This window comes from Saccostrea cucullata, unplaced genomic scaffold (assembly GCF_032062105.1).
Source record: "Saccostrea cucullata isolate Sc308-1 unplaced genomic scaffold, CSIRO_AGI_Scuc_v1 ctg16453, whole genome shotgun sequence".
NCBI classification, from domain to species: domain Eukaryota; kingdom Metazoa; phylum Mollusca; class Bivalvia; order Ostreida; family Ostreidae; genus Saccostrea; species Saccostrea cuccullata.
In genome coordinates, this window is record NW_026940892.1 from 1 (window position 1) to 12,357 (window position 12,357).

The following is a 12,357-nucleotide window of genomic DNA, read 5'->3' on the forward strand; positions in this document are numbered from 1 at the left end:
TGAATACGTTAATACCATCGATGGAGTAAAAACGCGTTGATGGCAAATAGCCAGTCAATGACTCGTTTTTATTTTCTTGCAATGAGTAAAGAAAGGTTACTTGAAGCATTCGATTGGCCGTAAATGAATTTCACTGTATTGAATTTCACTAAAAATAAATGTACATGTATCTTCATGAAATAAAAACGAAAGAAATGATATTTTAAAGAATATAATGGCTCTGTTCAATAAATCAATTTTGGTTCAAGAGAGATATGGACACTTAATGAGAAAGAGTGTTTTAAATTGTATTAAAGATCTTCACCTATCAATCATCATCCTGTTAAATGCATGAGAAGATGTCGCAAAAAGAATTCCAAACATTAACATGATATTCGTTATTAAATAACAAAAGAATAGATACATCATTTTGTTTAGTTACCAACTGCAAGGGAATACAATTGATATTTAAAAAAAAATACCAATCACTTTGATAATGCCATACCTTTACATCCAGTGGTATGATTACAGTACTCTTCCTCACAATTGCACGTTGACAGACAATCCTTTCCATAAGTAGGGTAGCTACACGGTTGGTCACAGCTACTGCCATTATAACCCTTCATACACTCTATAAGGAATATTGCAAAACTTTTTTTGATATGCAGTACAGTTAAGGTGCGCGTAGAAATATCGACAATATTTTGTAATTAAAAATGAATTCATCATTAATCGGAAAGGCGGTTATTTTTAGTACTATATTCATATCGGATAATTGGTATTATGGTTAATAACTATATATTGAGGACGATTAGATTTTATATATAGACTTGTCATGTGATGCTGCAGTCACTTGATTTTAGCACATTTACTTGCAGTATTGAGGTTACTTATAAATTTCACTAGTGTAAGGGCATAACCAAGGTAAAATTCTAACTTAAGTTTATTAAGATTTTCAACAAGTATTGGAGATTTTGAAAAAGTGCTGCGATCCTATATAGATTCTGCAATTTTACTGTTAAAATCCCACTTGTTTCACCGAATGCTGTATTTTTTGCTCGTCAACGGCATGAAATATTGATATACTTAAATTATTTTCAAGATTTCATCAGGGACACGCAACTTTTTAGATACCTTGATATTTCTAGGACTGATTTGTAGAATCTTACTATGATCCACTGAATGTATGTCCTTGCACTAGATCGATTAATAAAGACCCCCACAATACCCCCGATGTACTTGCATACAAATATACGGCAGTATCAAACAAATACGAAATATACAATAAATATATCAATAAAATCGTGAAATATACATTGAATCCAGGTTAATGACCTAGAGAAAAACTGTAAATAAAATTTTAATCAATTATAGAATATATTTCGTTGAGAAAATATTAGTTGATCTGCTTCTAACTACATATAAACTGCATCACGTTTTACGAAATGACATCACGTCGCCAAGTGGATTGCAATCAGTGAATTGTTTATAACTTGTTATGTGGCATTTAACTATCGGCAAATCAGCATGCTGTAGTTAATTAGAATATAATTTGATGGTTTCCCACAGGTAAAAACAGCAAATCACCTCATTTTGTGGTATTTCTAACAATTGTTGGTTTTTGGAGGATTTCATAGTTAAGCTTTCCCGTACAAATTAGGCTCTGTCCCCTTTTTGTAACCTTAACTGTGCTATGTATGAATAATAATGTAATATTTACATTACACATTTGTTTTGAGTAAAATGTTATGAAATCTATGGCACTCAAAACGCCATAACACGAAAAGAGGTTCAAAAGGCTAAAACGTGTTTTAATTTTTCGTCAAAAACGTTGAACTTCAAAGAAGTGTAATGTTATAAGCGTAAATAAACCACAGCTACTGCCATTTTATCCCTTTATTCACTCTATACGGAAGATTTGTGTAATTTTTTTATGACGAAAAAAGTCATTGTTTTAAATTTATTTTGATTTTGTTTTAAATTTATAAGTTATTATATTAATAATGTTTACATTTAGTATCCTCACGTTTATGTAAGGAGCAGTTAAGTTATCAAAATAGTCATAAAAGTATCTCTGAATCCACAAAGTTATGTAAATTTATCCACAGTATTTCTTTAAAGTTAAAGAATTCAGTTAATCATATTATATAGGGAAAATTGTCAAATCTCAAATATTTTTGCAGAAAAGGCAAATTTGAATATCAGCAATGCATTTTTTAATTGCAAATTAGTCGGTAAATATATTTTAGGTTAAAAAATGATAGGTATCCGGGCATTCAGAGAAATTGTCATGATTTTTTTTATACTTATTTAGTATTTTTTTGTCTTCTATTTCCGTCATGTATTCCATAATACATAGTGTTAAAGACTTTTGCTATCATTGCAAGACACCACAAATCACTTCTTATTTCATATCATGCTAATAAGCATTGGTATCTAAGGCTAGATTCAAGAAAATCTTTTTCTTTAAAACTGTATTATTTTTTGTGTGTAGGGTACAAATATCAACTTTTATAAGACATTTTCTAAGACTTCCAAATACCTTGAATCTTATTAAGATGAATAAAATGAAAATTGTTCCAAGAAGAAAAAAATCATTTTCAAGCTTCATTTTGATGCGTTTCAAATCAAACATTAATTTTTGGAGAAATCCTTTTTGGCTGAGGATCGGATATTCTTAAATATATATATTAAATATAAAATAGATAAAAATCTAAGGCATTTCAAACACCATTACACGAAAATCCTGTGCTGTCGTATCGTGCATGTATACCATCGTATCGTGCGTGTACCCTATCGTATCATGCGTGTATTCTATCTTATCGTGAAATAGAGTTTTTTATTTACCAAATTTAAAATTTAATCTCGTATCATGAAATCTGCTTCACATACGAACACATGCATGATCAAACACACGCTATATATGATTTTTGTACGTGTATTACTGACTATTTTGATAATGTCATACCTTTACATCCATTGATATGATCACACTCGTCTTCTCCACAGTAACATTTTGACTGACATTTATTTCCATAGTTAGGGTAGCTGCAGGGTTGTTCACAGTTATCGCCATAGTATCCATTCATACACCCTTAAATTTTGATATATCAAGTAAACTCATATTTGATGCTTTCGATTTTATTTTTGTATAATTTAAGTCTGTAAACATCTATTATTAAATATTTTATTATGTTTCCCCAACAGTCTAGTAGATGTAACCATATACACAGATACAAGTTTTCTTTTTTTAATAATATATATTTACTTCCTTTTAAATTATTAAATAACACTTTTAAATTCAATTATCAGTAAGTATTTTTTCAATAAACATACTGATACATTCTCCTTCGATCCTAAAAGTGCAATAACTACGAGGAATCCTGAGAAGTCTGAAAAAATACAACAAACATAATCTTAATTACGTTTATAAAGGCAATGTACGTGCATCACAGTCAAATATATTCCTTGTTTGTGTGTGTGTGAGGCAAGTGTATGTAAGGGTATGTGAGAGGGTGTGTGTGTGAGTGGGAGAGAGAGAGAGAGAGAGAGAGAGAGAGAGAGAGAGAGAGAGATGAAATGGTTAATAATGGTAACTATGACAGCTATGAAAATATAAATCAAGGAAGGCAAAACCTTTTACTTACGGTGGATATACATGTAGCTGATTAAAACTTCCCCGTACACATATAATAACAAGGATAACTGACCGATAGCAGTCTCTGCTACCCATATCTTTGTTCTCTACTACATAATATACTACATTTATTTTGCAAAGAAAGGCAACTATAGGCTTGAATTCCCGTAATACAGACCTCAGTCCTTTGTGTATGACTCAAATAACTTTTTTCTGAATATCATGCAGTCAAATTTCTTTTTATAACATATATTTTCCTACTTCATAAACACTTACAGAAGAAACGGATGTCTCGATAACATTCACTTTAAAGATATAAATATATATATTTCTGCGTACGACAGGAAATTATATTTCAATTTAGAACAACGAATCCCAGCACTTACGATCCTCTTCTTAATAAAAAAAAATATACATCTGGTCTTTTCAAAGCATTTACAAGATTAAAAATTCATCAATGCGTTTTTGAAAAAAAAAAAACATTTACTCTGATTCAGGCAAAAGTTTAAAGAATGAAACATGGAGAAAGAAAAGTATTCAAGATCAAGAGTCCATAAAACAATACAAAATATATAGGAGCAGAGCAAACACGGAACTTTAAAACATCAGAAGTGGGATCGAGTGCCTTGGAGGATTGAGAATCTTCTGCCTAAAAAACAAATAAATATGCTACATTACCCTGTATTTAATCTTCAAAGGGTCCTCTGCATGGCGCATGGTAAAACAAACCAAACGTGGCAAAAATCCAAAGGACTTAAAAAAATAATCTTCCATTCTTTTAAATGTCAGAAACTTCATAACCAAGAACTTTTGTAAACTTTAAATATCAATTTCTCATGATTAAAATATTTGTCTTTTTGAAATAATATACAACAACTTTCTCAATAAAATTGAACTTGTAAATTCGCATATCTTCTGACTAATCACCATAAAAAATTACTAGTACTTCCAAATTGTTGAATATCAATGTGACACTACTCTGAAGTTGAAACTGAAAAGATGCTGGAGATCTTTATTGACAACTTTTAAATGGTCTTTGCAGACCAGGTCTTCTTACAGTCTGATAAAATTACAGGGTGCACTTATTGAAATCCTCTATTAACCGATCTTTTTTAACACACCTAGGAAACAGAATTATTTTTTAAAAAATTACAATAAAAAGAAGAAAATCCTTGATTTAGCGTTCGATTTGGCTTTCAGAGTTTATTAAGTTTCAGTTTTATGAATTAACAATAATATCCATTCAAATATCGACTCGATTTATCTCAATGAATATACCAGGGTACATTAAAGCTGACATGAACTCTTAAAAAGGCATCAGTTTTCATCTTTGTACGACTTACTACATTCCTGTACGCCTTTGTCCGCCATATTTCTTCGATTCCGCCATATTTAATCGAACATTTTTGGCCACCTGTACCTGCTATATATAGCCTTTTACAATTGTTTCACTTGAGTGATTTTCTATCCTGGCTGTCGACATGTGAACATCCCCGATAGCATAGTTCTTAGAAGTCCATAAACTGACCAATACATGTTTGAAAAGTAAAAATTCAACAAAAACTAGAACTATAACGAGAATTAAATTATTTTTGAATGCATTTGCTGCAATATATAAAATACACTTACACGGAATACATCCAAGTAGAGCAAAAATTCCATGCAGGTCAGTCGAGAAAACGCGTCAAACTCAGTGATAGAAATATTTACCTGAATACTGCTATCGTTACAGGGATGTGCACATGTCGAAAGAATTATCCTATTTTACTTTTATTGAAAAATGCATCTCAGAAATCATGTAATCCATTGCTAACTCAACAGTAAAAATTGCTTGGACACACGTGGTCCATGCCGATCATTTTATTTGGTCAGGGAAAATATCAAAGGTTGAAAGCGCCGTGGGGTTGACTGAAAATAATGCAAATAATTTTTTTCAAGAATAAACATTACTCTTGTCTGTAAATGGTGTAAATAAAATTTTTGAAAACATGGCTTAACTTCATCAAATTTATAATAAAGCATGCATTATTACGAATCATTTACCTTTTGAAGATATGAAGATATTTTCCTGTGAAAGGGGGGGGGGGGTAATAAAACATGCATAACACTTTCATAAAAATATTTTAAGAAAAACGTCGGAAACAGATCGGATTTCTTTATGATCAAATATAATCAAATAAATACTGTGTATTGGCTTAAAGTTATTTATAATTTTATGAACAATGAAAGAAAAAGTGAGCAAATTCACATACACCACGCTCCCACAAAAGTCGAAGTGCTGAAATTCACAGAAAAAATAAAGGAATCGTAATTTCCTTGTAATATGCACATCTATACACATTGTCCTAAACATCTGCAAAATTTTGACGAAATTGTGTGCAGCGGTTTATGAGGAATTGCCCTGACAAACTGCTCATCTTTGTATTCAAGATATGGCCAAAATCTAAATGTAAAAGTGTGGAAATTCCCGAAAAAATAAAGATTTCGGAATTTCCTGGTGATGCGCAAATACAGACACATTGACTCCTTTAGATATCTCGAAAGTTCGACAAAACTCTGTGCATAAGTTTATAAAAAGTTGCGCTGACCAAAAAAAAAGGCTAATTGATGGGTCCAAAACATTATACCTCACGCAACTTGTTGCGAGGGGTATAATAAACGAGTTGGATTCTGTGGTACAATGATAATGAAAATAGAATTTAATGTGAAATAAATTTCTAGACATAAATAATTAATGATTACTAGATAAAGCAGATAAAAAGAGAGAGGAAACTCCCCGTGAGGATTTCTGCATTCTACCTACAATTACCTTTATAAAAATTCCATTGACTGTTGTCCAGGTTCAGCATATAAGTGTCGGAACCGGGGGTGGCTTTTTTACAAATATATACTTAGTATAGACATTGAATATTGCTGCGTAGGTTTAGCCCCCCCCCCCCCGCTTTTCACAGACAAGTCGCAGTATAAGTTAAAAAAGAGGAAAATGTTGGTGTTTGGAGAAAAATTTTGTTATTGAAGTTCGAACCAACCCCCCCCCCCCTTTCCCACACGAAATAGGATATTCGTGTTTAGGAAAAGGACATTTCCCCCTTTTTTAAGCTTGTCAGATTTTTTGAATGTATAAAAAAAAATTCTTTGCACTTAGCCCCCCCCCCCCCACTTTCAATTTGCTTCCGACGCCAATGCGTTTGAGAAGGTATTTGAGAAAGTTCCCGATGTACCTATTCCTGTGATGTATATTTCACGTTTATTATATCTCCCGCTTGAAAAGTGGGAGGGTATATACTAATAGTTATGTCCGTCCGTCGGTCTGCTACGCTTTGGGGTACCCATCTCTTATCCCAAATCCTCTTATACCACTTAGTGAAATTAAATAAAACTTTCACAGAATCTTATAGGTTTATTACATATTACCATTGTGCACCTCTTATTTTACTTTTTGATCCGACACGTATTTTGGGTTTAGCGACAACAGCAAAATATGGAATTTGTCATTATAACCGTATGGGAGGCTGGGGTATCATTTAGTGAGCTCATTGCTCACAATACCTCTAGTTTCTCTTTCAATTTGGCCATTTGGGTTAACTTCTCGTCCAAATTAAAATTATTATACAATTTATGAAGTTTCGACATCCCGCCTGAAAAAAATCCTTGATCTGTCCTAAGGCTTTATAAATGGACAGCACAAAGTGCATAGGATCTTATACCTATTACTGCCCTAAGAGATGGTTACAGAGTGAGAGAGAGGGAGAGAGAGAGAAAGAGAGAGAGAGAGAGAGTTAGTTCAATATACGAAAGAGTAAATACAAATTATCCGTATTCAACCAGTGTCAAGACTACCTACCCTAGCTTTTAAAATTATCTCCCAAATACTCCTACAGAAATTATTTTTAAATATAAAAAAAATAGCTAGACTATCAGGCAGGGATACTGAAATCTCGAAAGTCTCTCTATAACACCATAATTATAAAACATTTATACATACCTCAAAATGCACATACTTTGTGGTCGGAGTGACACATTTAAAAAAAAAATTCAAAATTGAATTCGGCAGAGATGTCTGTCTTCCAAGAATATTTAGATTACGGTCATGTCAATTATTTTTGCACGCCCCCCCTAAAAAATCAAATACCTAAATGTCAATCTGAACAGGGGATGGCATTTCTTGTGTGTTTGTGTGTTAAAGAACGTATAGATCTATGTACACATAAAAAAATTGTATTCTGGTGAAGTGCTTTTAAGATTTGAAGTAAATAATTACCGTACATCAAATTACTTGGTTTAGATTTGAGATTAGTACTACAATAATCAGTTATAATTGACAAATGACGCAAACCAACTGCAGACTATATACGTGACTTTGTATAGAATGTATATTAGAACTACATGTAGATAGACAATTCACAATTATAGCTTATGAACAGCAGTTATAATAACCCCCCCCCCCTTCAGCCGCACAAATACCAAATAACTTCTCTTTCCACTTGTGATATTTTCCCTGACCAAAATCTGATCAGCACGGACTAGGTGCTTGTCTGTACGGAGTAATGACAGTGTGTTTACTATTGAGCTTTTACGGAGTTTATTTCTTTTTTGTGATGCATATTTCAATAAATGGAATTCAGAGTGTATATCACTTGACTTGTGCACATCTTCGAACCGATGCAGTAACCTTATTACCAGGTATGGGTACGTTTACAGCGTTCGAGGCGTTTTATCGATATGCACCAATTGCATAGGGGCCGCAAATCAAAGACGTTGGTTGTTTTGTGCCATTCAAATGATAATAATTTCAAAATGTGTTTGCAGATTTTACTGCTTTTTATTTCAAGTTTATTCTGCATAAATTGGCGCATTGTAAAAATACGTACTCGTGCATCTAAATTTCTCACCAAACTTGCATTTTTTTCTTTTGATTCAAATCAATAATTATTCAGAAATATGATTATTATTTTGTTTATTGTGGTTTAGAAATGTCTTGATCTCCTTATGAGTTCTCATATATGCTTTACCATCGGAGATGTGCACAAGTCGATACCCAAACCAAAAAATCATTCAACTGTAACGAGCGCATTGGGGTATACATCGTTACTGTGAGACAAGGTATCTGAAAGAAATATGGCGGAATACGGCTATCGTTGGTATGACACAAGTCGTACATAGATGAAAATGTTGCGTTTTTAAGAATTCATGTCAGCTTTAAAGAAACCATGCATATTCTGCCACATCCCTTACATTGGTGGATGTTTTACTGACTTTGAGGTAAGTGTTAGATTACAACTTAATTGTATTCCAAACGATATGTCGTCAGTTTTTCCATCGAAAACTTTCCTTATTCATATATGGTCATTGTATCATCAAGTGCATATTATGGTTAGGTCTCCTAACTTATTCGAAATTAAGAAACATGCTCTTAGTACGATCAATTTTTAAAGGCGATGAATTTTAGAGGCAGACGTCTGACAAATAAATTTATGAAGCAGGGATTTTTATAACCTTGTTTAAAGTAAACATTTTATAAGTTCTTTCGACTTCATAAAAACCTGTAAAAATACACATCCTTATATTTCAAGTCATTTGATGAAGATTTTAACCAATGGTTTGGCTTTTTTAAAAGATAAACTTATTTGGCTATGTCTCCCTGACCATTAGTAAGGGTTTACTTCGAATGTGACTGTGACAGGAATGCTTACTTCTCCAAGCCCTGTTTTATGATCTGTTCAAAAGCTTTACGAGGGTTGTCCCATAAAATCGTGGACAAAACTTTTTTCTCGAAAAGTAATGGGCGCACTAAGCTGAAATTTTCAGTAAATGTTTATTTATCATATTTAAGTGCATGATAATTTTTTTTATAAAATATAGGCAAAAATAAAGATTTTATTATGCTTGAATGAGCACGGGGTATTGTCCTACGGCGCACGGTCAAAAATCCAAGATTTTATTAAAGAATACACAAGTTTCAATTCAAAATAAAAGTTTTAAATACATATGATTTGGATTAAAATTATCCTTATTACATTCCACAATCAATTTTGTAGTCTTTGTAAAAATTTCAAAGCATTTGGTTAATTTTTGGCAGTTTCTCGAGCATTCGAAATGGGAAAGTGGTAAACACAACACACTAAAAATGTCGACGTTTTATGACGTTACGGCGCACCGGAGAGCAGTTCAGTTTTATTTCGATGTTGTAATGACACCTTAAGAGACTTGAAATGACCATAAAAGAAAAAAGATTATAAAAATATCACCGTATCTTAAGTATACAAATGAAATGGGAGTTTTCTTAGTGAAGTCTTTTTTGATCGAGTCCCTGGGGAGTACAAAACATACGGACAAACTCCTATTGTTATAGCAAAAGACGCTGTCACAGTAGACCGCCGACATGAGATTTTCTATTAGTTGAATGATGGTGAGAATATTGTTCGTAACTTACTAATAAATCTTCAGAAGATGGCATGACGGTGCCAATATTGGTTCTTCGACTGTTTATGGAGACTACAGAATGAGTATCAATGAAATTCTTAAATTTAAGTCGGACTCATCCAACTTTATTTTCAACAAAGATAAAACATGACGCTGTTTAGACACTTTGACGTTATAATCCATGCGCCGTAAAGTGATACAATACCTGACATAAAATCTCATAATTTGTTTATTTATGCATTTATTTATCTGAAATTTGCTATGTATATTACTAAAATATGTACTAAGTAATAGTGAAAACTTCAGAACGCAGTGATGTTTATTTTTCACACTAGACAACTTGTCCACGATTTTACGGGACAACCCTCGTATATTGTTTGTGACTATATTGCATATATCATTTTTATTAATCTCCCCTTATTCATGTTAAAGACTATTTCTTGAAAAGAGGGAAATTCAATAAAAGGAAAGAAATATGCGTCAGTTATTTTTTCTCATGAGAGACCGGAACCCCCCCCCCTCCCAACCCCCACCCCCTCCCCGAAACTTATGGAAGCTTTAAAAACTCCCTTACATAGTGTAGATTTTAATTTGTTCATATGTTAAGTCCAATACCACGATAGAGCTTTGTACATAAAAACATTTTGGAATGAACCTCTAAATTCCCTCTTTTCAATGCAATAGGACCTTGCTTAGGCATGATGATTTGCAACCATTCTCTGGAGGTGCTAATTATGTTCCCCAAACGGAGTTTGGGAACATATTGTTTTTACTCTGTTTCTTATTATACCCCCCGCTTGAAAAGCGGGAGGGTATATAGTGATCGGGATTTCCGTCCGTCCGTCCGTCTGTCCGTCCGTCCGTCTGTACGTCCGTCCGTCCGTCCGTCTGTTACGCTTTTTCTCTTATCCACAACTCCTCTTATACTACTGAGTGAAATTTAATGAAACTTTCACAGAATCTTTATTACATATTGCCATTGTGCACCTCCTATTTTACTTTTTTATTCGACACGTATTTTAGGTTTCCCAGAGCAAAACATGGGTAGGATTTCATTTGTCATACCGGCGTACGCCGAATGCGCCGCTTGACCTTTCGTAACCCGGCTTGTTACTTCATTTGACCGGGGAAGGTTCGCCGGCGTACGCCGAATTAGCCGGTCTGAAATGACCGGCGAGGAGATCGCCGGTCTTAGAAATATGGCGGGAAGAGAAAACAAATGTGAAAATGCAGATACTTTTTACCAGATCGACTAGTTCTTTATTTGTTTGCATATTGTGAGCAAATCTGTATTCATATAATTAAAATATGTTTTTTTTTCTGAAAAATAAAATTTTCATGAGGTCCATGGTTTTATTTTAAATTGAATTTCGAATTATTCTAACTAAGACATAATGTAAAAAATGATAAAACTTAATTAATTGATTATCATTTAGCGTAATTATTCATTTTTAAAAAATGTTTTCGCCGGTTTACTTCATTTGCCTCTTAGCCGTTTTACGCCGATCATATGACCGGCGCAATTCGGCGTACGCCGATCAGTGACAAATGAAACTGGCCCATGGACATTGCCAGTTTTTGTTTACCTATGACGTCACATAATAGAAGCTTCTGGATAACACTTCATAGGACGAGTTATTCCTCTTTACACATTACCGTAAAACAATATAAAGCAACACATCGACATTATGGGAGGCGGGGGGTATCATTTAGTGAGCTCATTGCTCACAGTACCTCTAGTTATGTTCCCCAAACGAAGTTGGGGAACATATTGTTTTTACTCTGTTTCTTATTATTATTATTATTAGGGTCTTCCGTCTCAACGGAAGACCCTACTATTATTCTATTGTTTCTTTTTCACTTTTATTATTCTTTTTTTTTCTTTACAATTTTTGTGCAGAAGATTTCTCGGAGATGCCTCGACCGATTTACTTGAAAATTTCGGAGATGGTGTATCTTTATCTAAACCTTATACGTTTTTTTCATTTTTTTGAAAATCACTTCCGTTCGAGAGTTATTGCCCTTAAATCAAAATTTTGAGGACCTCTTTGTCTGCGATAGAACTCAAAAACGGTTAAAGCTAGAGCGCTGAAATTTTCTGTGATAATAGAGGACATGTTCCCATGATGCAACAAGGTTTCCAAATTTTCCGAAAATGTGTAGTATGGAAACGGCCAAGGGTTGAAAGTTAGGAAACAAATCAAGAGTGAATTTTCGAGACATTTTGTATCATATCTTTAAAAGTATAGTCATTTTGTTAAAAGATACTGAACAATATTTGTGCAAAATGTCAAGTTCTTTCAAATGATGTCAATCAA

At 33.2% G+C, this 12,357-nt stretch overlaps 1 protein-coding gene across 1 annotated transcript; it reads right to left on the reverse strand.

Annotated features, from left to right (window-relative positions):
• Positions 1-353: 353 nt before the first annotated feature.
• LOC134256579 (scavenger receptor class F member 2-like) lies at positions 354-3,821 on the reverse strand. The gene is made up of 4 exons (XM_062739262.1): positions 3,627-3,821; positions 3,316-3,371; positions 2,948-3,073; positions 354-610 (listed from the first exon to the last, which is right to left on the reverse strand). The coding sequence occupies exons 1-4, from the start codon at positions 3,710-3,712 to the stop codon at positions 465-467; spliced, it is 414 nt and encodes a 137-aa protein (XP_062595246.1). The 5' UTR covers positions 3,713-3,821; the 3' UTR covers positions 354-464.
• Between the last annotated feature and the right edge of the window lie 8,536 nt (positions 3,822-12,357).

Excerpts from the sequence above, each read along its gene's own strand:
- LOC134256579 (XM_062739262.1), bottom strand. The coding sequence starts at position 3,712 with ATGGGTAGCAGAGACTGCTATCGGTCAGTTATCCTTGTTATTATATGT. Across the intron at positions 3,372-3,626 it reads CAGCTACATGTATATCCACC|ACTTCTCAGGATTCCTCGTA; the intron begins GTAAGTAAAAGG and ends GTATTTTTTCAG. Across the intron at positions 611-2,947 it reads TCATATCAATGGATGTAAAG|AGTGTATGAAGGGTTATAAT; the intron begins GTATGACATTAT and ends TATTCCTTATAG.